Source organism: Lepisma saccharinum, chromosome 14 (genome assembly GCF_977018435.1).
Source record: "Lepisma saccharinum chromosome 14, izLepSacc3.1, whole genome shotgun sequence".
Lineage (NCBI taxonomy): Eukaryota > Metazoa > Arthropoda > Insecta > Zygentoma > Lepismatidae > Lepisma > Lepisma saccharinum.
The window spans coordinates 14080740-14108003 of record NC_139242.1 but is presented as its reverse complement, the minus strand read 5'-3'; the positions used below and the strand labels follow the sequence as shown (position 1 = coordinate 14108003).

Below are 27264 nucleotides of genomic sequence, written 5' to 3'. Positions count from 1 at the left end.
CCTGTGTTCTCTACACATGTTGTTACGGGCTACTCTGTGACCATGTGACAGTGGAATGCAAATTGCAGGCCTCCGGGCAAATAAACCGTGCCTGTTGAGTCGTCTGTACACAGTGTGTCTGGAAACAACTGTTCCAGTGGCAGCTACATGGTCTCGAGCAAGGCCCCCGGCAGTACTCCGTCTGTGTCTCCGGGCACTTACGGTCAGATACCTGTCTTCTCGTGGTGTTGTACACTGTGGACGTCCAATGCTGTAGCGCCGAGACATGTTTCCATAATCTTGAGAGCACCTGTGACACGACCTGCTGTCTTTGGCCTGCCTCTAGCCGCCCAAGTATCCTTCCCCTCACTGCATCATCAATATGTGTTCGTTGAGTCATTTCACACACACACACACACACACCATTCGCACAACCAAACAGAACTGCACACTTCATATAGGCACTGTACTCTGGTCAGCAATTTCGCTCCTGTGAGTCATTTGTCTGCTTACAGCGCCATCACACACTCGATCAAGGTCATAGTCAACACAGGTTCTTTGGTACAGTACCCAGACATCATTTCAAGCTGCAACGTGCACATAAAATATTTCTTTGTACAAGATTCAGCATTATCCTTAATTTATGAGCATGAGTGTAGGTCAGTTGACAAGGCGGTCCAATAAGAAAAAATTAGGGAAAGCTGAAACAAATTTTATTGTGTTCCTAACAGGTTGCTAATAACATATAAACTTTCCCCCCTGCTACTACCTCAGATTTAGCTGCCATCTTTGAAAAATGGTGCCCAAAATCAGTTTATTGCAAATATCTCACTTGGAATGCATTTAATAGCAAAACAGGTTATGTCAAAAATTAAATTAATAATAAATAATCCATGACGCAACAGACTGTTAGGGCCTACCTACTGACTGCCGGCCTCACTACCACCAGAGGTGGGAGATAAACCAGTTACATGGTGACATGTGGTCAGCACAACCCCCCCCCCCCCCCTTCCACCCCTTGCCCAGGCATTGTAGGTTTTTATGAGTGGGCTACACTACTCATTCATAACTCCCCAATTTCCTCATGATGGTGGGTGGCGACTGATCCCATATACAGCCGAAATCTCAGAGAAAAGTTGTTACGCTTCCCTTAGGAGACTCAAAGCTGTGCTCGTCTCATAGCAGCAGCCCAAAGCATGATGCCTTAGACAATATGGCCATGGTGTAGGACTGACAAAAATTAATCTACATAAAATTCTCTACAAAAATAGGTTATGAGCATTTTTCTTGGGCTTTACAGGAGCGAGAAATTTCATATTTTTTTCCTGGCAATTTTGCAAGAGTGAAATTCAAGGAAACATTTCTTGCATGATGTTCTTTAGTATTTCCCTTCGATAAGGCTGTTCTTTCTTACAGAATGTCATTTTATGAGTTCAATTGGTTTTATCATTGCAGACAGTAACTCATAAATATTTAGTGTCCTCTATGTGCAGGATATGTTTGGTCTGAAAGAGAAATTAAACCCAAAGGAATATGATGATTGATTGATTGATTTTGTTTTCTTTTACTATCTGCTACTTTTAGCTAATCGTGAAGATGGGGATGAGTGATGATATGATGAAATTGATGAAGGGACACTCACAAAGAATACCCATGCTCAGACCGGGACCAGGGACCGGAACACACTGACTTTGTCCAAAACAACCAAAAAGGTTATTTCACAATAAGATAATCAGAAAGGTTTTGGTCTGGGATCTGTTCAGACGTGACAAATGAATGAATAAGCTAAAATTTAAGGGTGCATATGCATCCTTATACGTATACAAGGGCAAAAAGCTTTATCTGAAACAGTTACCTTGAAGATAAAAAAGGAGTGTAAAAAGGCCACTGCGAAAGGTTAACACTGTAGATGTTGACGCTGCCTGGTTCCTCCCAGCTTAGAGATGTAAATTCATTAAATTAGACACACACAGGAGATGTACTACGTAGATCTGTTTTCAAAGGCAACAGATCCCGTTGCAGTAGCACTAGCAGCAGCGAAAAATCAGACGAAGCCAGGCTGGTACATAGCTCAGTGGTAGAGCAGAGACCCAGGACCGATTCCTGGTTGAGCCTGCATTTTTCGCTGAAAATTCTACATATTACATTTCCTGTGTGTGCCTAATTTAATGAATTTGCATCTCTACGCTGAGAGGAACCAGGCGTCAACGTCAAGTGTGTTTCAAATGCAACAGATCCCGTTGCGGTAGCACTAGCAGAGGCGATTCCACACAGGTAAACAGCAGCAGAAAAAAAATCGGTGAAGCCAGGCTCAGTAGATCAGTGGTGGAGCAATGGAATGCCATGAACCGTTTGAGTTCTGGTCTAGTATGCATTTTTCGCTGAAAATCCTATGTAGTATATTTCCTGAGAGTGCATAATTTAATAAATGCACAGGAAATGTTTTGCTTTAAAACTTACGGAGCTTTCACACTGAAGCAAAATGTGACACATATCGCTTGGGAGCAAGACAATCAAGAGCAACGTTTCACAACGTAGTGGCATGAGCCTGCGTTCGATAAGTGAAATTCTCAAGCAACATGTGTCGTGCGTTGGTTGGGACTTCTGTGTGAAATTTCCCTGAAATGGTGCATGTTGCTTGCCGCTTTGGTGTGAAATCCCCATATCGCTTGTTGCTTGGGTCTGACAACTCCCGTAAACTGTGATGATCTTGTTGATATGCACTTGAAAGAATTCTTATTGGCAGAAGACAAGGGACAAAAGTATAATAAAATGGTTTTGGTTTCCAACAGTAGTAAAAATGCCATCATTGTTTTCATTAATTTTTTTACGAAATATTACAAAATTGTTTAATTAATATACAGATATTTCCACATGAAAATACCTTTTCAAGAATCGTACTTGACTAGAACATTTAGAATAGGCATTTTGAAAAGAAATAACGATTTCAAGTAATCATGCAAGAAAATTTCATTAGTTTCACTCTTGCAAAATGAGGTAGGGAAAAATGTGAAATTACTCACTCCTCTAACACCAAAATGGTGCATCCTACATGAAAAATGTACAGAATCGATTTTGTAGAGAATCTTATGTAGATTAATTTTTGTCACAACCTGTTTTGTTATAAAACGCTTTCGAAGAGAGATTTGCAAATCTGGCATGGTAAAGGGGTGTAAAATTATTATGTTATTAAGAAAAGTCCAAGCAACATAATAAAATTTATTCGCTGATTTTTTTTCCATTTTGAACCACACGATTATCCCTTTTGACCAGCCTAAAATACTCACCTTCATTTTCTATGGTAGTAACCTTGTTTCATTAATTGTAAAGAGGAATGAAGCATTTACGTACATTCTTCATGGAACATTTGTAATTTTAAACTAAACAGAAGACCGTAATTTATAGATCTTGGGAAATTTTAGTGGTAATTCTTCAGTTCAAGCAAAAATTTTATATCAGTCTGTCTATCCCTAAAATATTATAAGTACTTTTTTAAAGATTTTTCTAATTTTTTTTTACTTGTATGTACATATTGCCACTGTGGAATTATTCCTCTTCCAGTTTAAACATGCTAGGGGAGAAGGTAAAACCTTATCACCTGCAACCAACCAGTACATGTGCAAGCAAGGTGGCAAATCAATCCCATTCCAAAACTTTATGTGGAACAATGAGTAAGTTGTTTAGAATAGATTATGTTCTTCCTTGCATCAGCCACACTGATATCTTTATACCATGTTTCATTAAATACAAATTGCATTACCAAGTGCGCATCTATTTCCACACATGGAAATCCACAAGTCAATACGATTCTTGGCAACCTAATACATGGTACGTAGATAAAACCAATTATTTTGTAACTTTTTTTGTAGGCAGGCATTATTCCACTAAGACATAGTATAACTATTCCTCAAACTGCCGTCTTATCTGATGTTTCCTCTAATAGAAATTATTCTAACAAAAAGATCACATATTATATTTAAAAATGGTACCATTTGTACAGATTTCTCCAGTTCCTGGGGGACCGCAAAAGGTGTTAAATTGGCTTGTCCTAAAGGCCAAGCTCCTGCCTGAAAAGAAATAAATTTATTAATTCCTTATTTACAAGACTATCAAAGAAGTCTTACAACATTATACAGTAATTACTTCATTAGTAACTTACAAGACAAATATTTATCCAAAAAAGTGTTACGAGACAAAATGCAGTTAACTGCACTGGTGACAAAGAGGAAGTTCAATTTTTAGGGTAGACAGTACTATAGAAAAGTACAATCTTTCCATCCACTTTTTCACTTGGGCTAACTGAAACAACATTTTAAAGTGGGATTCAAACCATTGTGCAATGTGGCAATAGGACCCTTTAATCTTTAAGGGTGCAGCTGATACAAATGCGAACCAAGCAGATATATGGTCACCAATGCCTGGCTGGTATATGTTTGTACCAAGCAGCATCTTCATGTAGTATGTTACCTTTAAAATATACTGTGTTTCAGATCATGTTGAGCTGCATTTTTACGTGAACCTTGAGGTATGTCATTAGTAATTAGTGAAACAAAATTTTGTTGTGGCTATACTTTTTTGTTTTTCATATGAGGCATGTTGTGTTACTGAATTTTTTTTATCTCTGAAAGTATCAATAACAATTATGTATTTTTGCAGCATGAGTGGAACACATATATCAACATGTTTTATTGATACCATTTTTAAGTATGATGTTGACACAATGCCTCTGTGGGGACCAGCAGAATTAGGAATTTTTCTTAGGATAGCCTTACAGCTCAGTCTGAACTGAACAAAACTAGGAATAATTTGTAACTCTACTGTGCGTGGTTTCAGAGATATTAAATTTAAAGAAAACATTGTGGAATTTTAAATTTCCACTGAAAACACACTAGGCATTCATGAAAACACCCAGGAAAACAGACTGAGCATCTAAGGGTTAAATAGCAGGCTTTGCACAATGTTTCCTGGTAATCATCCAAATTTTAAAAAAATAACTAAAAATTACAACTACTGGAAGTACTTCAAATTTCTAATTTTTCATATTTTTCTATCACATAAGATAAGATGCACTAAAGGGAGAAGGAACAGGGAAAGATGATTGACTATTTATTATATTTACCCTGTGAACTTTAATGCAAAATCTAATGTTCTTCCTTCTCATTCTGTGCAATCAAATTACTCAAAAGCATTCAGTTCACTCAAAGAAGAAAAGTAGTAGCAGTAAAAAAAAAAAGTGTCCATGGCATACCACACAGAGGTGCCCATTCCCCCCAAGGCCCATGACATGCTCCCCCCAAAAAAGGTAGACATATTTAAGCAATATATGTTTACTTTAGATACTTTAGGCTCACTGCCATTGTTAGTCAACCTCATTCTGCACAGTTTGTCTGTTCGACTAACCTTGTATTAATGTGAATACCACTCCCCCCACCTCCAACCAAACAGAAAAAAAATGCATAAAGTAGGAACACGTCAAATTAATCCGTACTCAATCAGTATCACCTGATATAAGCACTTTCAATGTGTCAGTTTATTGGTAATATTACCAATATGATATATCTACAAATAGCCTGTAATTTAGTGTAAAATTTTGCCATTTGTTATTACTTTTATAAATATAAATGTATAATTCACACAAAGTAGAAATCTAAATACACAGTTTCTTTTTGAAAGGTAACACTAATTCCAGTCACAGAATTGCAGACAGTAATGAAGGAGCTTAATGGACCATTTATGTTCTTTATGAAACATTTGCAATTTTATATCATATCGGTAGAATATTGGTTATAGGTATTGATAAATTTTATATGGGTTGTTTATTGGCAGTAGCAAAAATTTCATATATTATATTGGTTCATCCAACATATGTATAGCCCCCATCCCACCGACATAAATATTCTCCATGAAGAAAGCCTCCCCCCCCCCCAGGCAAAAACAAAAACAAAAATCTCCTATATGAGCCCCCATGGCATTGTCTGGAAACAGAAAATAAAAAAATCACTCACTCATCCCCCTTTTAAGGGTGAAAATGCCATTTTTTCACATCCCTAGCAACGTCAGTTTTGGGGTAAAAAAATACTATATTGTTTCACATAGATATAACACACACATGAATCAATTCCTAGTTGGAAAAGGTGCTTCAAACAAAGATTGACATCTACATAAGAAGATTCATTACAGATGTATAGGTATTGGTAATCAATACGAAGATATCTAGATCATGGCTGTTTTAATAAAATGTTTAGAGGTGAGTTTGCCATGTTTGTTTTTGACCATGGAAAAGGACATTGCGAAAGAAAATTTATTTTTACCCAGAAATCTATGGTGAGTGAGTTATACTTGAATTTTTGTATTTTAAAATATGCATGTCAGAGGCAAGGTAGGAATTTGCGAGAAATGAAGTAAAACAATTATTTTTCAATTATGTTTAAAAATGTAAAAATGACAAAAGAAGTATATGTTGCTTTTCCAATTTGGCGTCAGTATTGAATTTGTTTATGTAAAAACATCTACCTACTTTGAACGGACAGTATTTACCCAGTTTATTATTTATTTATTTGTGCAATATTAAAGCACACACACACATAACTTTATGTTCTAAACTTTCAAATAAAGTGGTGAAGGTACTCACTCGTTTCCCTTCCTCCAATAATACATGCTGATATTTTAAAACACATTAGGAGCATGGAGGAACCTAAAGTGGCCAAAGGTCATGCCGGCGAGTGCACAAAACGTGACCAAAGGACACGTAGAGTTCCTAGTATATAGTATGAATTTAACATTTTGGTCTGTGTTAAACTGTTTTGAATTTTGACCTAAACCTCATTTTGTTCTATTATCAGTAAAAGCAAAAAAATACATTCTTTTAAAAATATCTTACCTGCAAGACATAAATTGAAAAGTTTATTCCCAGTTCTATTTCATCCTTTTTAAGGAAATTACTGAATTTGTTATTCAGGTCAGTAGATACTGAAATATCCGTAAACATCCTATGCAATTTATTAGTGAACTCATAGCCACATGCTTGCTGAAATGAAGATAAACAGTTTATTAGTTTTCCATCAGATGAGAGCAAATACACATGTACATTGTGTTTTGGAAGTCCTGCAGGATTCGGAAAAGCTATAACTTTAAAGTAATAGGTTTATTAGAAGGAAATATCGTTTTCTTACACAGAGGAAAATTTTGTTCTGTTCACACTGCTCAATGAAGTGTGTGCAGTTGTCACAGTATCACGTGATTCCAAGATGGCAATGATGCAGGAAAAAGCTCATTGCGTGTTATGGCTTCTTAAAATCTAGTGTTTTGGTGAGGTGAAGGTTCCAAACAAAATTTGGAAAAATGCCTCCAGCGGACACAAGTATCCAGAGATGGTACGAAAAGTGTAAGGCTACAGGAAGCATAGCACATTTGCCACATAGTGGGAGGCCAAGGATGAGTGGTGATGTGGTGGATGCAATGCAGGAGAGCATGCAACCGAGTCCAATGAAATCTCTTAAAACAAACAACCTTGGAACTGGGAGTGGCGAGGTCTACGTTAAACAGTATCTTATGCAAGAAAGTGAAATTCAGGCCTACAAGTTCAGATTTGTGCATGATCTGATAGAAGAGAGCTGTGACATGAGGAAGGAATTTTGTCAGAACTCAATTCTCATATTCAAATGAAGATTGCAAATGTGTTTGGACTTGAATGGTGCCCAGCCGGAGATCTGGCAATGAACCAAACCACATCAAACATTCTGTGTAACAAACAATATTTCGTTGTAATAAACCTATTACTATAAGTTTTTTAGAATCTGCAGGACTTTTAAAACACACTGTATATATGGGAATGAAAATACTCCTATCACCATATTTTCAGTCTCATTTTATATACAGTGCGTTCATTTTGGCTCAGCCGAGATTGCACGAGAACAACTTTGAACAACTCTTGCAACACAAGTTAGTACTCGTTATGCAATATGAATATAATTGTCTACATGCTAAGGATATGTGCATAAATAAGCAAGACGTTACGGGATAAGAATGCCAGCATCTGCATCATGTCACGTGCTATCTAGGCCCAGAGCCAAATCGAACACACTGTGTATACTACACATGGCTATGGAAATTAACTTTCTGAAAGAAAAAAAAAGCATCTATGACACTTAATTATTTGCAGTTGAAAAATAAAACTTTTCATTTATTATTCTCCTCTTTGACATGCTTGCGATAGAGATGTGACAAATAAATGTGATGAATAAATATTAGATGAATATTACACACCAGAACCAGCATTGAAATGTACAAAATTTTGATATTTAAACTGATACTAATATGTATTCAATTTCTTACTCTCAAATTTTTGATCATAGAGAACATGTTGATATAGTTTGTCACACCTAATGCAGTGCAGAGTTGTACTGGTTATTGTTCAGTTAGTAGATCATAATGAAAACACTCATAACACACTGGTAAAGAACAACTTCACCATAAATGTCCACAAAACCTCAATATCGATAAACATTAAAGAAGAAATATGCATTCATAATAATAATAATGGTGGCATGTAACTCTACCCTGTGTGACAGGAGGAGGATGTAGAATGCGTGACATATTAGATGGGTAGAACCCTTTAGGGCAAGGGTCCCAGCCCCACCTCCTACTGAGTTTTTAGGACCCTTTGAAATGTTTAATTGTTAAAGGAAAAATCAACTACCTTAGCTAAACATCAAGAATAATGTGTAACACATTAGGTGTGGACAAATAAGGGAAATTTATCATAGGTCTTATTAGTGTCTAGCACTAAATAAATGGTACACAAATAAGGTTTCAAATTTGAGTCTCTGTGGTTTACAAATGAAGCATATTCCAGGTGTTAAGCACTTTCGTCTCTTGTCAGAAAGCCAAGCATTCAGATTTAGAGCATTATTTGTGGAGGCAGGTGTTTAGTGACAAGATTAGATCCTTTTCTTGAGAAGAGATATTTTGATCCTTATTGTTCTATGCATAATTGATGAAGAATAGGCGTAATTCTATCAATAATGGATCAGTAACAAACATTTTCTGTAATTTTATGCAGAGTAAAGTAACAATGACTGTTTCCTTTATGTTAATTACTGATCATTGTTAACAGGCATTTGAAGTGTACACAAACTGTAGCGTACCATAAGCTCTAATGAGAGCATTTCTCTTCACATTTCTTTTCATGTAACCTAAATGCTTACTGTTGTTTCGTATTATTGCTGCCAATCGTTATTGTAGCAAAGATGATCAAATTGCTCCAGAAGCTAAAAGTGATGAGTTTGATTCCCAGTGGAGTACCACATCTTCCTGTATGATGATCATTATAATATTGTAGCTCAACAGACAACAGGAAATGTAATATGGACATGTAATATTATTATTATCGCTACAAAATATATTTATCATTCTAATGTATTACCATTATTATTTTTCTTATAAGATATCATAAGTATTCTATTCTCTTTTTATTTGTGCAATTAGCTCTATTAGTGAAATTTGCCCTGACCACGTGGTAGCACATGGTAGCGATTAACATGCCATTTCTTGAAAACTATACACTATATTTCAGTTCTGTCTTTTTTGTTCATTAGTTTACGTCTAAAGGTATAATATACTCGAATTACAAAACAAGACATCAATTGCTACTTTTATTAACAAGTGCAGTTTGAAAAAGCCCCTTGTTTCCCTTTTGTTACTATGATTAATTAATTTGGTGTTTTAAATCCACTTTGTACACAGTAAGGCTAATCAGGACTGAACCTAGTTTAAAGTGGGATCCGAACCACTATGTGCCTCCACCGAGTATCGAACCTGGGACCCCTTCATTATTTTGTAACTATGGGATAAACTGAAGATAAAAAAAAGTGCTGTTACTTCTCAACCACTGCATCTTTTTGAACAATTTAAATTCTAAATGTAAGAATGAGTAAAAAGCAACATTTTAAGTAACATCCAACAAATAAGGACCTAGGGGGGAAGTATGGGCAAAGGCCTAAAGTTTGAAATTTTCCGTAATTTTGCAAAATTTCCAAATCCCGTAATTTCCAGTTTTATTTCAAAGTTGGGGCACGTGCATTACATATCCTCATAAAGTGGTCTTTTGTCGTGCTTCTCTCCAAATTTGGTCCATCCAGTGTCCATAGGGCCGATGCTAGAAGCTAAATTCCGGACTTTGTCTAGAAGTAAAAATCCAGGCACTGTCGTGAAGTTGGCAACACTGCCACTTTATATATATATATATATATATATATATATATATATATATATATATATATATATATATATATATATATATATATATATATATATATATATATATATATATATATATATATATATATATATATATATATATATATATATATATATATATATATGTGTGTTACTTAAGAAGTATCAGTCTGATTTCAACGTAAATTTGCATGGCTGTAAGAATGTACGACCGCTACATACTACATTTTCTTCATTCATTCAACTTCTTCCTTCCTGGGGAACATAGTTTTTGGCACATGAAACGTATATTGTGTTTCTAATGTAAACTTTTACGCTGAAATCAAATATGTACTTACAATTTTTCCATCACCCACAGTTTTTGTACAATGACATTCTTAAGTTTCTTTTAATTTTTTTGTCATGTATGTAAAACAATATTTTAAATGATTTCGAACAGAGAAGGTGGGCACAAACCTTTACGAATGCACAATGACATACCCAGGATTTTTCTAAGGGGGCAGGTTGAATCACATTGGGGGGAGGGGGGGGGGGCAAAGGCGAACCTCGGTGGTGTGGCTTGAAACACGAGATCATTCATCGGACTGTTATTTATGTATTACGAAGATAAAAGGAATAAGTAGTAAATGCAAATACACAGTAAAGTGCCTAAATTTACCATCTACTATGAGGCTAGTACCTCACAGTGAGAACTTACTTACCTGTACCGCATCCCCCTACACATCTAACTATAGAAGATGAATGGGAACATGAGGCAGCTACCGAAGTTCAAAATGAAGATCAAAATTATTCTACTTTCGAAGCCCCTTCCTGTGAACCTCATCTGTTAACACAAGGTGAATTAACCTTTTGGGTCCCAAGCATCTCGGTCAAGATACCCAAGTGTAACCCTTGCGGTCCCAAGCATCTCGATCGAGATGCTGTGTCAAGGTCCTAGTTTTTACGTTATAACTTCTCTACTTTTGGTTAGAATTTCGATTTTTTTTTTAATATTGTTCCTAACACATGTATTTAACAGAAATGTTTCTTGCACTTTTTTTCCTTCATGAAAATGGAGGGGGAAAGGTGAGAAAGGTGCATCTCTTTTCAAGGGAAAATTTTTGCCGACAAAGGAAGACTGGCTTTGTTGTTCTAAAGCAATGCTTTTCACTCCCGCCTGGTAACTGCATTCGAAGGAAGCTTGTTTATCAGTATCCGATGTCAAAATGAAAGTTTTCCATGTGGGCGCAACCAGGGGGTGGGGGTGGGGGGAGGGGGAGGGGGAAGACTGGTTGTTGAATCTACATTGTGAGAATGGAATTTTGAGGTGCACTGAAGGAAACCTTTGTTTTTGAGCACAAGCACAAGTTGCAACACAGGTTACCCTGCATTGTCTAAAAATAGAATTTCAAGCAGCTGCAAGAATCAACGCTCATTTTTCACTGCGTTCTAGCTTTTCGTCTGTGAAAGTTGTGTGTAGGTGTGTGTAGTTTTGTGCCCAAGTGCGAGGATATTTTTTGAGAAGTGACAAGACTTCCAAGGACTTTTTTGTCATCTACGTGTTTTTCTTGTGGTGTGAAAAGTGTGCTAGTGTCGTTTGTGCCTGCTGTGTCCCCAAAAGGCTCATAGCCGACCATGGCTGCCCCCGGTGATCTCCGTTCTGATGAAATCCGAGATGAGCTGGAGGATATGGATACAGACTCCGAGTGGGATGAAGAAGAGCTTGACATTCCCTCTGATATATCATCAGAATCTGATTTTGATGATAACAGTTGGGCTGAAAAGTTCGTAGGCTAACATATATTTGCCTCGTTCTTTGGATCCCCAGGCGGCATCAAAGCGTGCCGGTTTCCTTTGGAAACCAGATCCTCCCACCCTTGAGAATATTGCAATCCTGGGACGCGTGCAGGGTGAGCATGCTGTCAACAGGCTGGACGTTGCCAAGTCACTTCATCCCCCAAGGCCTTCTCTTCGCAGCCTTTCACAAACTCCGCAACAAGAGAGCGGTGTGAGGTGCGTATGCGAGTTCGTATTCTTGGATTGACAAGTGTATTTTTTTATCTAGTTTATTGTTATATCTTAGAAATATTATGGGAAAACAGAGTTTGTATCGACATGTGGCGACCGTGGGACACATCCGAAGTTCCAGATCATTCAACGAACCAAGATAATCCTCAACCAAGCACTTCCGGAGCACCGAGCAGAAAAGTATCCAAAACCAAAACGTTGAACAAACAAAGTCAGTTATTTGTGTGTAATGTGCACGAATATGTCGAAAAGAAAAAGCTAGGAAAAGGAGCCATTGCAGAGACAGCCAAAATATTAAAGTTAGACAGAAAAACCGTGCGAAATGTGATTCGGAGAAGTCCAGTCACACCAAAGAAGCCTGGAAATAAAAAGAGAAAATTTAACAAAGTGGACGAGTTTACTTGCGATTTCATTACACGCGAAATTTACAAGTTCTATACTAAAGGACAGTAACCGACCGTGAGTGAACTATTGCAACTTTTAAAAAGTGTGTCGGACTTCCCTTATGAAGAAACAACGCTTCGAGAACTAATTAAAAAAAACTTGGTTTTCGGTTTGGTCGCTTAAGGAAAAAAGAATGTAATAATGGAATCGGCGAGAATTGTTACTTGGAGATTCTACGGAGACTACAGGAGCTGCGTTCAGAAGGTTTCAAACTCATTTACTTGGACGAGACTTGGTCCACATTAAATTCTCTTATTAAACGTTATAAAATGCTATGCAAGATTGGACGAATCAGATGATTATTATGATGTATTTTCGTGTCACAGAAATAATGAAACACCATAATTAATTATCTGTCTCGATTTATTTATTTATGTCACATGCTTTGAGTGCAGCGCGTCGACTTCCCCCGCCGCCCTCTTAAAGCATGGCAACAACGCGTTGCCTGGAGCTTTGTTGGGGTGGTCTTGCTAAGGAGGTCCTGGCTCATTAGGAGAGGGGCGGGCAGGGTACGATTCCAAAGGCAGCCGCCTGGGGAACCAATGAACGCGACAACTATAGTAAAAAATATTTTTTTGACAAAATTCGATTTTATTATTCAATATAGTTGCCTTCGAGGGCGATACAACGATTATAGCGGTCATACAATTTTTCGATGCCATTTTTATAGTACGATTTCTCTTTAGCCTGAAAATAGGCCTCAGTTTCGGCGATTACCTCTTCATCAGTGCTAAATTTCTTTCCAGCGAGCATTCTTTTAAGGTCTGCAAACAGGAAAAAGTCACTGGGGGCCAGATCTGGAGAATATGGTGGATGGGGAAGCAATTCGTAGTCTAATTCATATAATTTTGCCATCGTTTTCATTGATTTGTGACACGGTGCATTGTCTTGATGAAACAGCACTTTTTTCTTCTTCAAATGGGGCCGTTTTTTCGTGATTTCATCCTTTGAACGCTCCAACAACGCTATGTAATAATCGCTGTTGATGGGCTGGCCCTTTTTGAGGTAATCGATGAATATAATACCATGCGCATCCCAGAATACTGATGCCATAACCTTGCCAGCTGACTGTTGCATCTTTCCACGCTTTGGATTCGGTTCATCACGTGCAGTCCACTCGGCTGACTGTCGATTGGACCCTGGAGTGTAGTTATGGAGCCATGTTTCATCCATTGTAATATATCGACGGAAAAATTCGTGTTTATTACGGTTGAATATCGCTAAACATTGCTCCGAATCATCAAAACGTTGTTGCTTTTGATCGATTGTGAGCACGCGCGGCACCCATTTTGCACACAGCTTTCGCATGTTCAAATATTCATGCACAATATGTCCAACACGTTCCTTTGATATTTTTAAAGTCTCAGCTATCTCGATCAACTTCACTTTACGATCATTTAAAATTATTTTGTGGACTTTTTTGATGTTTTCGTCGGTAACAGCCTCTTTGGGGCATCCACTGCGTGCATCGTCTTCGATGCTCATTTCGCCTCGTTTAAATTTAGCAAACCACTTCTCAACGGTTGATTTTCTTGGTGCAGAGTCCGAATAATGTTTATCAAGCCAAGCCTTGGCTTCAACAGTATTTTTTTTCGCCAAAAAGCAATGCTTTATTAACACACGAAATTCTTTTTTATCCATTTTTTCACAATAACAAAAGCTGCTTCACTCACAATGCTATATCTCACGAACTAATTATCCGGCAGCTGTGAAATTTATACACGTATCTTTTGAAGGTTAGTACTAAGTAAAAATCACATGGATTTAATTCTAGTAACGCCATCTATGAGTCAGCCTACGAACTTTTCAGCCCAACTGTTATGTCACAAAGATGTTCCCCTTCCCCTCCTCCTGCTCCATCCGACTGGCAACCCCCTTCCCAAACTGGTAGAACTGCTCCCAACCCCCCACCTTTCCTAGGACAGACTGGACTGAATGTTCGACACATTGACGATGCATTACATTAGTCATATGACAATGATGCAAATATACTCCTTCTCTTATCACAAATCTGTTCAGCAACACTGAACACTCAATTACTGAATACTGATGCAGCAGGTATGCTCAAGCATTTTCTCAGTACTTGCTTCAGGTTTGAATACTCATTTTTGAATTTCCAATACAACAGCAGATCCTGGTTCAGCAATGTACTGTTTTATTTCTGATTTATAGTTAGGTTGATCCTCTGAATGAGAGTTTGCAATAATTTTATTACAAAAACTCTACAATAATGACGAATCATAACCAAATTTTCAATAAATCTTACAAAACTAGAATATAAGACTTATTAGAAGGTAAAACTGTAGTATAATCTTTACCGGTTTAAAGATCAGATTTTTGCTGATTCCGATACCGATGCTGATATGTCAATTTCTGCTGATTTTCAAACATCTGTAATTGGCTTCAGCACATCCCTAGGATAAACCATTCGAAGAACTGGTTAACGAAGATGAAAGATCAGTGTGGAGTTAATAGACATAGCTACATAGACGTTTTAGGGAATCAGAAAGCTTGAAGTACCGTGAGATTGTGGGTTAACTGTAACAGTCATACAAATATATGGGGTGTAATATGCCCCTCAAAATACATTTCTTGGAATCTCACCTTGATTTCTTCCCTGACAATCTTGGTGCCGTTAGTAATGAACAGGGGTACAGTTTCCACCAAGACATTTCTGTCATGGAAAAGAGGTGCCAGGGACAGTGGAATATAAGAATTCTTGCTGATTACTATTTGATGCTAAAGAGGGATGTCCAGTTGCAAAATACGGAAGGAAATCAACAACTCCCACATTTTAGTTAAGTTGAATAGTGTCATGCATGTATGTAAAGATACACAGAACTATTTCAAACTTAACCTGGGTGTCACAAAAAAACTGTTGGTGATGGAGAAAAACTACTTACATATTTGAATTCTGTGTGAAAAGTTCTATTAGGATCAGGTATTTTTCCTTGTGTGCCAAAAAAAAAGTTCAATTTTGTTCGCCAGTGTTATTGGGAGGGACAATGTATAAATATTAGTTCTAGAGTTACAATTTTTTTTGTACTTTGTGGCATTTTTGAAAAGCATGCACGTGAAAAGGTGCTGGCTTCAATTAGAATATAGTCACGTGAGAGGTCCGATGTCTAAAGGTTAAAAAATTCCATAACTAAAGTTCTGAAAATTTCCAGCAGAGAAATGAAACTGCCAGAAAGGTGGCAAAATTGGAACAATAAATAATTTGTTTGGAATAGTGACCTACAGGGTGCTGTCTACGTCAAAATCCCATAAGAGCACATAGCCTCTTCACTCAATCTTTGGTAAAAATCTATCCACAATATTATTCATTACTCTACCAGGACAGTGGAACCTCGATTTTAGGTTTTTCAGGGAACCAACGTGAAAGAACTTAAAATACGAGAAAATGTAAAATGTAGGAAAATTTTGTAGCATTTCCATCTACTTGGACCATGAAGATTAAAAGTATGAGGGAAAATGTAAAATGGGGGGATGTAAAATTGGGTTCAGTGTATAACCACATAACATAAAAAAATTAACCTAGCAAAGATAACCATTGTAATATTACTGGCTTTCTTACAGAAGATGATCTGCAGAATTTTTATTTATTTCACACTGAAACTTGATAAGACAATCAAATCAGATTCACTTAATGCAGTTATTGCAATAATAAAAATATATGCCCTTTACAATGATTTTTGTAGTTCATACATTAACTTACTTTTAGTCTATTTATCATTGCCTCTTCTGAATCCATCGATTGACTCTGCTGGTATATCAATCGTTTGGCCAACATCTTCGAATAGAACTTCTGGAACACGTCCTTGTCATCAATATACTTGAAAATTATGATTGACTGAGCAAGTTTATCATCTATTTCTGACTCAGAAATTCCTTTGGATGATTTCCTCAATAAAGTATCACAGTATTTAGCTAGCTGAAATATACAACAAATATACACTTTTAAAATAAAAGTTATGTGGATACATTGAACACACTAATTTTGTTTTAATTTAGTATTTATTTTGGAATAAACATTTATTAAACTATGTTCATCTAATATACCATTTAAAAGCTTAGTATTTCCTTGACTATTTTATGCCAAAGGTTTTGCTATTTGCTCTTCTTTTGATGGTCAAATAAAAATGGTAAAAAAAAGTCAAGAGTAAAAACTGACAACGATGGACCATTGGCTGATAACAATGGTATCAGTATTGGAAAGTAACAGTTTGAATTTAATTATCATTACTGGTTAATACTTTTGGGATGTCTGGAAATCTGTCAGAGATCTTGCAAGTGTGTCACAAGACACTTCCACATTCTAAATATCCTAGAAATTAGGCAAAATGGATAATTTTCATTATATAACATCATTGCAGGAAGAAATGGATTTTGTGAATAAATTATTATCTTATGTGCTATTATGAGCATTTTATAGCTAAACTTTGATAGATTGTTATGGTATAGTTCCAATCAAAAACTATATTTTAAAATTTATAAATATTCTGAAATACTTTGAATTGTTTCAATTTCAAACTCTTGGCATCAGTACCAGATCAAAATGGTATGAGCTCAGTCCTCAAGAAAAATCAAATTTCAGCAATATCAAGAAAATATTTGAACAGGGGATCTTCAACAAACACACAACTCAATATTGGTTCCAAAAATTTGTAAAATATGAGAGCTCTGAACATGAGGATGGTTGTGGGCATGCTCATGTGAACTGACAGCAACCAACTGTAGACCATTACTGGAGCAGACTTTGGCAAAACAATTCTAGAGGTTGCAGAAGAACTGACCGTTGTTCATCAGTCAACAGTCATTCAATATTTGCACCACATGACCTGAACAAAAATCAAAACTTGACCAGTACAAAGTCTGCACTGCTCTTCTTTTGGGCAACAAAAAAACCAATTTCTTGATCAAACTGACACAAAAAAAGACTATGATCACTGTTTGGTGGTTGGCGAATGGTTGAGAAAATATTGACAAAATGCAATCTGTCCAACATAAGCAATCAAAAATGACCAACTCTTCTTCATGACCAATGACCAACCCCATGGCTCGAAAATGACCCTGCAGAAATTGAATGAACCAGGCTATGAAATGCAACTTCACTCCATTATCTCGCCAAAACTCCTTATATCTATGACTTTTTCAGGCATCTTGACAACTTTTTGCAAGAAAGGGTTTTCAACCATCTAGCAGCATCTCAAGACAGTATTGAAAAATTCATCCATTGCAGAACTCCAGAATGCTGTACTACCAGAATAAACAAGCTTGTATCTTGTTGGCAAAAATACATAATTTGTAATGATCAGCATCCTGCTATAGATGCTTTTACCCCCAGGTATCAACCCAGAGCCACTTATGTAGGAACAAGGTTGGAAAAATTCCCCACCTTAGATCACCCGAAATAGAAATCGAATCAAAATCTCCAGCATGACAGTCAGATCTTCTAAAACTTGGACCACTGCAGCTCCTTAGATGATATATGTTACTATAAATTGGCATTATTTTTGCACCAACCTAATGTATATGAGAATTTCATTCTATACATTTGACTTGCATTGTTTTACATACTATCGCCCAATCATATTACACATTTACTTTACAAAACCAGGTCATACAAATTGCATGTTTATAATCACAAAAATAGTAACAAAATGGTAGAAGTTTGCTCTGCATTACAAGCTATTTACAGAAATTTCAGACGAGTAAAATTATTGACAATTTTCAGATAAACCAATACATCAATTAGTCTGTACCTGATGATATCAATATGGTGATGATTAATCTGTCCCTTCCATATTATATTGCTCATTGGTAAGTATTTTCACAATGTACCAATATCAATATCACAATACCTATAATCCAAAGCATTACTAACATTTAATTATTTTTCGTTGCAACCAAATTTTCCAATTTTTTTGTTATTTGTGAATGCAAAAATTTAAGTCCCTATTTATTGTAGACTACAGTGAGAGAAACAAAAATCTGAATACACGTGTACCGAGAAAAATCCGGAATTTTATCAGGCAGAGTTACAGGTAAGATGGACAGCCAAATTCAATGCATGCAGCTATAACCACTGGAACAGTCAACAACTTGGAACTGAACATTCCCCACCACTGGTGCCTCAACTTGTGGTCCCCTTAAGCCCCAACTGCAATCTTCTTGACTATTGCATGTGGGACAGTCAAGGCATCACCATACGAAGGATGCCCTAAAATCTCCATCATGGAGGTGGTGACGATTACGTGGAGTGTATCTGCAGCCAGTTCTGGTCCAGGCTCATGAAGGTTGTATATGAAGGAGCGATATATATGGAGTGCTCATGAAGGAGTGATATATGAACCACATCCAGAAGTCAAGAACCCATGTTTAGAACGGGAAATAGAAGAGAAATTTTATATTGGATATTGGTATTGGTCAAAATTTCATATCAGCCCATTCCTAGAATGTATTAATTCTTCTTTTTCAAATCTGACTTGTTTTTCTCTATACACTGACACTTACAGATATACCTAGATGCCCTGTAGACAGTGCACATCATGAGGAAAGTGTACTTACCAATTCTGACGATCTGCAGGGAGATTTTGGATTTGGCCTATGATTGATGACTGATGAGCATGCCTTATCTAATGCACCGACAAAATTTTGGTCATCAGAGAAGACCTCTTGTATTAGACTTTTGTATTTTGTATATACACGTAACATACTTTCTATAAACTGTGTGTGAATCTGAAAGAAAGGAATGAATAAACATGTAATTTTTTACATTAAATTACACAAACATTCAAACACATGTATTAAATTTTCTTTTATTTATCTCTTTTATAAAATGTACTGAATTTACTACCAGTATAATTGAGTACTAAAGGAAATTATGAGTTACTATTTTAAGCCCACTTTATGCACAGTAAGGTTATTCGGGACTGGACCTACAGTTTAAAGTGGGATCCGAATCATTGTGTGTCTTCATTGGGTATCAAATCCCGAACTCCTTGATCACAAGGTGACTTACCACTGCGCAATTATGTTCTGAAGTGTAAGCGGAAATATGGTATATTGCAAGATTCTTTAATGTATGTTATTAATTTTGATTGCAACATCATATCCTCAATCTTATCTTACTGTACATAAATTTCATTCCTTGTAGTCCTAGGATTTGAATTTTTCCATATATGTTTCATGTAATGACAGCACAAAAACACACAAGCAAAAACTGAGAACATTCTGTGAAAAAACTTGTTAAGCTATGTACATATTTTAAAAATTTGAATTTGGTACACACAGTAAAGTCTGCTTGGCCAAAGAATGTAATTGACGAAACCCAGACTTTCTGCCACCAGCTCAAGGGGAGGGGGAGGGGGGAGAAGCGGTGTTGCTACCAGTTGCTACACATCTAATTTTTGTCCCAGTTGTACACGACACCTTTTCCTGTCAACATGCTCCCTTCGCTCGCAGGCTTCGCCATGCTTGGCCTTGTTGAGGGTGCCACCTGTTTCGAAAATGACTCGAAACAAAAAATTTGGCAATGCAGAATACCACGAGAATTTCCCCTCACCACGGCAACTGGACAAAGCCGATTGATTCAGCAGTTCATGTGACCCTCCCTCGCTTTCGACAGAAAAGACAAAAATAGAATTTCGAAGTATATTCTTTGGCCGGAACTACTTTAGATTTAGACATTTTGAATGAAAAGCATGGCCCACTAGAATTCAAACTTTGGGTACATTCTGTGCCACTGTTCTATTACTTTCTTCACTTTGCTGCTTTACCAGTGTCTACATTCAAAGTTGCAAAGTTTTTAAAGCAATTTTGATTTATGTCAAATTTATTACATAGAAGTAGTTGTAAATAACTCTTGTTGTCTTTCAATTCCTAATACTATACTAAGAACCATGATGATAATACTTATGATTGAAAATATCCATTATTTGACAACTGTGTATTGTATTAAATTTGGCATGCGTCAGAAAGGATCAAAATTATATCACATGAAAAATTTTCGGTCATATTCTCCTAGATTTTGATTCCAAGGGGTAAAATTTGACAGGTAATCACAATAATGAGGGCGAAGGGTAAAGGGACACTCAAGTCATGGCAGGAATCAAAACTGAAACCTTCACAAGTCTATCAATCAATGCGTTCATCCACTGAGGCAGCAATACATAAAAAGTTAAGGAATGTAACCAAAAAATATGTGGTTATCAAACGAATTCCATCCTAGCAACCTTAAGAGTTATTTGAAATCAGAGAGATAATAAAAAAATGTCGTAAACATACACTACATATTAATTTCAAATATAAAACAGGTATATAAAGTCAGTAACAGTATGAAAATGCAACAAACTTATACAAACGACAGTGATAAAAATGAACAGCAAAACCAGAAATGTGAGTTAATAAAATAAGTAATAAGAATCAACAGTAATTTTATTTATTTCAGTCCTGCACTGTGCAAACAAATTACCAAATATAAAACACGTCAATGTATTTGACCTGGAGTAAATAGGGTTTTCTTCAGGATTGGAATTAACATAATGAAAAAAATGATAAAAATAGGTAATAAGATATGGACAGCTAGAAAGCAACAACTGCTTCAGGTTTAAAGGTTTAAATAAAAATTGAAAAAAAATACAGGTACATTATGCATCTAACTAATTTGTTGCACTTAAAGAATAAATACAAGCACTTACATAAGCTTATTATGTTCATTTATGTAAAAACTATTTAACTTATACCAGTCAAAGACAGATAAAAAGCCTTCTATCTTCTACAGCTGAACCGGTACTAATACTGATATATTGGTATTCATCAACAGTGCGGAACTTTTTCAACTTAGTTTGTAAAAATATGAATGTTAATTTTTTTTGGTTCATATGAACAATAGTAAAATTGCTGAATTGTGCACACAATTAACACTATTTGTGTAATTACTGGCAATTTTTATCAACAAATGGTTGTGCCATTACCTGGTAGTAAATTATCATTTAAAAAAGCATGTTTGTCCAAAAGAAAATATGTGATACATTATACATATTTTGGTGATATATTTGCATCTAGTAATAGGTAATGGTAACTCTAAACATAAATAATAAACCATCACTAACAATGAACACGATAATCTTTCTATTTCAGTTTTTTTTATGTCCCTTACCAACCTCTTTGGTTAATTGTATATATGGCTTAATCATTCGTGATTCTTTTGCAAAGTTTGTGCAAGATAGATTTCCCAACAACTGACATTTGATCAGAAGTGGACACGTGTGACAATTTGTGATGAGGTCCTGAATCAGTTTCAAGCCAATCATCATATGTGATGAAACACAGATGCACCATTTTATCCCAGAGACCAAAGGAAGCAGCTTGTGGTGGCAACATACAGATTCCTCCCAACCCCCCTCCCCTTCTGAGACATGCAAGGTGTTATTCATTTTGACTTTTTTGAGAAAAGGGTCATAGTTAATGGCCAGTATTACTGCACGCTGATGAAGCATGCCATACGAAATGCCATTTGCAGGAAAAGAACTGCGGTCTGGAAATGGCATTCTTCTCCATGATAATTTCCAGACCCACAAAGCCAATTTGACAGCAACTCTGGCAAAAATGGATTGGGAGGATTTGCCCCATGCCCCTTACCATCTGGACTTAGCCCCCAGTGATTACAATTTGTTTGGGCACATTAAACATTCTATCTATGCCAAAGGAATCAGGGAGTTTCCACAAACCTGGGCACACAGAGGAAATACTTTGAAAACTGACATAGTTGAGTAGTTGCCAGACTTCCTATTTACTATTATTTTGAAATTTTCTTCTTCAAAATACAGAACACATCTTTAAGAGCAACTATAAATTTGACAAGTAATGATTAGGAAGAAATCTGTGAGCTTGAGCCCACACCACTCTCCACCTTTGAGTGTTTCTAGGGTTAAACAACACTTCTATTCTCTTCTCAAAACTTCCTTACTTTGTCCCAGCATAGTTACCACACTATTTGGCACACACATATGTATTATGCACATATTTCACAGAAAAATGGAGGTTGACCAGGATTCAAACATGGGTCTTTGTCATACCATGCATTGCTCTATTAAGTGAGCTACTGAGCAAGTTCTGGGCTTGCCTGATTTTCCACTGTCGCTGTTCTAACTGTGTGGAATTGGATTGATTTAGTTTGGATTGATTTGGTGTTTTAAGTCCACTTTATGCACAGTAAGGCTAATTAGGACTGGACCTACAGTTTAAAGTGGGATCCGAACCACTATGTGCCTCCACCAGGTATCGAACCCGGGACCCCTTCATTACAAGGCAACGACGCTACCACTGCGCCATCGGGGAGGCCTAACTGTGTGGAATTGTCTCGTCAGTGTTGCATCTCTACATTGGAATAAACCAGGCACCGTCGACGTCAACAGTGTTTCAAAGGCAACAGTTTCTGTTGAAGTAGCACAGAGACAATTCCACACAGGTAAAGCAGTGACAGCAAAATATCAGGTGAAGCCAGGGCTGGCTCTGTAGATCAGTTGATACAATGGCACGTATGCCAGAGACCCAGGCTCAAATCCTGGTAAAGCCTGCAGCTTTCACTGAAATTACCACATAGTACTGTGCGTACGAAATTGTAATGTACAATATAGGAAATTTATTTCTGTACAATCACAACACATAATTACCTATATATACATAAAAACAAGCCTTGGTGGTACAGTGGTGGAAAAAAGTTCTTCCCCATAAGACTTTAATGGCAGTAAATAATACCGGAAAGATAGGCAACACACATTGCACCTTTAGGTGATCGGGTGATTCTGTCTGTCTCAAGGAGCAACTCGTCTTTCACGCAATAGCCAACAGACACAGGAAATGTAGGAAAGTCACGTGACATCAGGTGGAATGTTGTTCGTCATAAAATCGCCTTTTGTCAAGCCAGGTCGCAGAACCGACAAGAGTTATAGCCTATGTCCGAGAATGATTCCCCTAAAACCGTTGAACGAAACGATAAAATAATTCTTGCCTTAATTACAAAGCCTCCTATACTATATGTGCCGCGGTAGCTCGGTCGTTAGGGAGTTTGATTACCATGCGAGAGATCTGAGTTCGATCTCCGACTGGGGAGAATTGGAATTTTGTCCACCTGTTCAAGTGGCTCCGGCGCCCACCCAGCGTCGTATAAAGTGGGTACCTCTAGGAAACTTGGGGGGGGGGGTAGGGGGTAAAGGCGGCCAGGGGCGTGGTGCTGATCACATTATCCCCACCTTCGGCCGTAACAAGAAAGTGTGGGACCCTAACTCCGCACCCCCTACACGCCTTCATGGCTTGGTTCAAAGCACAAGGTAGCACTTTGCTTTTTCATTTACTATACGTCCCGTTTTTGTCGGAACAAAACTTTCTAATTTCTATGTGGACTTTCTTCCAAGTTCCGTAGGGATGTGAATAGGCTCCAGTTTTTCTTGACACAATTCGTCCATGTTATATTTCGTTATAAAAACCACGGCCGATATCCTGTGTGTGTGTGTGGGGGGGGGGGGCTATAATTCAAACATGTGAGGTGATACTTTTCTCACTACTCCATTCTCCGATTCTTCGTATCAGAAATAAATCTTAATTCCACACACTGAAAATGTAGCATTTCCTACATCTTAGCATGCAAATATCTAGCAGCAAAGTAATGTGTAGGCACATAGTGGTTCGGATACCACTTTAAACTGTAGGTGCATTCCCGATTAGTCTTACTGTGCATAAAGTGGACATAGACACCAAATCAACCAACCAACACAATGCCGTTATTGTCCAGATTATCGAAACCAGAAGCTTCGTCGCGAATAACATAAGCAGAAAGATAATGTGAAATTACCGAACAGAAACAGAACCTAAAACCTAGAACGGCTAGATTGGATTAAATCGACGATACAGCACGCGTTCTGAAATGAAGAAGAATACGAAAGTTGAGGGACCTCGATACACACACACACTTTTCCTCCCCTCAATGGTAAGATATCTTTCTTGCAGAGAAGCCTTTACGTAGGCCTTCAAGGCTACGACGAGAAAGTGTTTCACATGCAATAACGGGACCAAAACACAGGTCTAGTTTGATATGAAAGCTGTGTCCCTCCTTATTTCGTACGTCATTGATAACAGGAACACGGGCCTCGTCTGCTAACCCTAGTTCCGTAGAGCAGACGCCTGTTCGCCACCCTTTGGTTCAGTGACCTTCGCTCGTAGTTAGCAAGAGTGAATGACTCACCAGATACCTGTTGCCTGTGAGCTTATACAAGAATAGATATTTCGTTAGCGTCTGTAAGTATTGTTTCATTTGCAGTTATATCAGTTAACATTCAAATTGTTTCCTAATGTTTTCGTTATTTATAAATTAGTTCTCGAGAGTGAGCTTTCTATATATTTGCACGGAGGGGGGGAGGTATACAGCCTGCATGTATTATTTTCTTCCTGAAACAAGAAGAAATTCCAAGACAAAAAAAGAGTCGTAGAAAAGTAGTTAACAAAAATGAAAGAAGAAAACGAAAATGTAAATGTTTAAATAAATTATTGTATAGATCGAGTGAATAATATTTTCTCACGGGGCCTCCTCGATGGCGTAACGATAACGTCGTCACCTTATAATCAAGGGATCCCGGGTTCGATACACGGTGGATGCACGTAGTAGTTCGTATGCCATTTTAAACTGAAGGTCCAGTCCAGATTAGCTTATCTGTGCAGAAAAACTAAAAAAGAAATTGTCACAGTGTAAGAAAATTTCATGTTCAACCACATACAAAAGGAATAATTAATTTATTCCATGTTGGAGTTCACATTTATAGCATCTAACCAACACAATTATGGATCGCAACGTATTTTCTCAGATCCATTTTAATTATATGTGCATGATAAAATAACAGAAGTTGAGGAAAGAGAAAGCCAAGCGAAACAAGGAAAGAGAAAGCCAAGCGAAACACAGATGCCTTCTCCAGAATTTCAAATCTCGTTACGTAAGTTTCTGGGTTGAAGTCCCAGGCAGGCATGACTTTCTTGTTCATGCCGTTTTATCTGCTTTATTTCATTATAAATCGTCGTTATGGTTTACATACAGGGGAAGAATAATGACAATTGCCAATACAAAGCCAATAACGAACAGAACAACAACTCAATTAGGCAGATGTCAAGAAATAAACAAGACTTTACAGTGTCTCCGTCTCTCGGTTTCTGGAATTGAAAATTGCTCTCCCGTTCTCGGTTAAATATAGAAATCGAAAAAGTATGTGAAGATACATATATTTCATATATCCCGGTTTTGTAGGAGATTTCGTGAGAGATGAAATAAGTACTCTTCGATCATGTTTATTTTTATTAGTTTTGTTACGTAACATCATCACTTTTCTTCCTAGTCGCGGACGAGTGACCATTGCATGAAATTAATGACAAAATACTCAAACACCTGTGACAAGGACGATATTCAAATCCGGGAACTTTGGTGACGAGATCGAAGGTTGACCACTTAATGAACTTGCCCACCGAGTCTGCTTAATGTTGCTTGTGTCAAGTAATTCGAAATAACTGTCAATATCCCACATTCATTATCATTTGTGTCATAATTTATCTTATTGATGTTATTAACCTGAAGTCGAAGAAATAGTTGAAAGGCAATAATGCAAGATTGAATGTCTATGATATTACTTCGTGCCGAATAATATGACGTGATATTATGATATGAATATATTAATAATATAATATTCGTAGTCATTCCATTGATTGATCCCAATTGCGCACACAAAATATGGTATAATGTCCACTCCTAACCAACCTCCGTGGCAGAGTGGTTAGCACAGCGCGCTACGACAGCATGGGCCCCTGGTTCGAATCTCGGCTTGGCCATGGGTGTTCTTGGTGAGTGTCCGTTAATAAATGTCATCATATCATCACTCATTACTCATCTTCATCGTCGCCATTTGCCAAAAGTGAAAGAATAGCGACACTAAATAACAAAATTCCAATCAAATGGAACATATTCACCGACTTAATTCTATACCGTACCAAATTCCCAGTTTATTACTGCTTCTTGCTTCATTTTACTGCATCTCAATTGTTTTCCGATTCGAAAGAAATTGGAATGTTGAGCAGTTGATTGTGCATTGTTTCGTTGTTTGGATTGTTTAATTAACGTCGCAATAATTAGTTTTAGACCAATCGTGACAGAGCGAATTGAGAGCACAAAGGAAGGGGAAAAGACAAGTTAGAGACCACGGCTCTCTTTAAAGGTAGCATTCCTTGAACACGACTGAAGTGACTGCAGAATATTATGGATAAAATTTGTTTAGCTTTTTCCTTTTATTTCTGTTTCAGTTATTTTACTTCGCTTTTCTTCTCCCACTGGCGTTAATCGTGTCGGTGAGGAAGAATTAGAAACTCGTGAAATGGACGATGGGCCAAAAAATATATATGCCTCTCGCACGGTTCGAAACTGTGACCACAAAATATTGTCTTATTTTTAAAATTTACGCCAAATATGGTTTCACTCGTCTCTTTCTCAAGGCGTTTCATTGCCTTTCCGATGGCGTAGTGGTAACGTCTTCGACATGTAATCGAAGGCTTCCGAATTCA

At 37.1% G+C, this 27264-nt stretch overlaps 1 protein-coding gene across 3 annotated transcripts in view; it reads right to left on the bottom strand.

Moving 5' to 3' along the window:
- Positions 1-27264, bottom strand: part of Cul2 (cullin 2) — a 164297-nt gene that overhangs the window by 21535 nt on the left and 115498 nt on the right. For all 3 annotated transcript variants that reach the window (XM_083135160.1, XM_083135158.1, XM_083135159.1), the window contains 4 exons: positions 19237-19407; positions 16385-16600; positions 6860-7006; positions 3969-4046 (listed from right to left, as the gene is read on the bottom strand). In XM_083135160.1, the coding sequence (XP_082991286.1) occupies positions 3969-4046; positions 6860-7006; positions 16385-16600; positions 19237-19407 (612 nt within the window). The remainder of the gene's footprint in view (positions 1-3968; positions 4047-6859; positions 7007-16384; positions 16601-19236; positions 19408-27264) is intronic.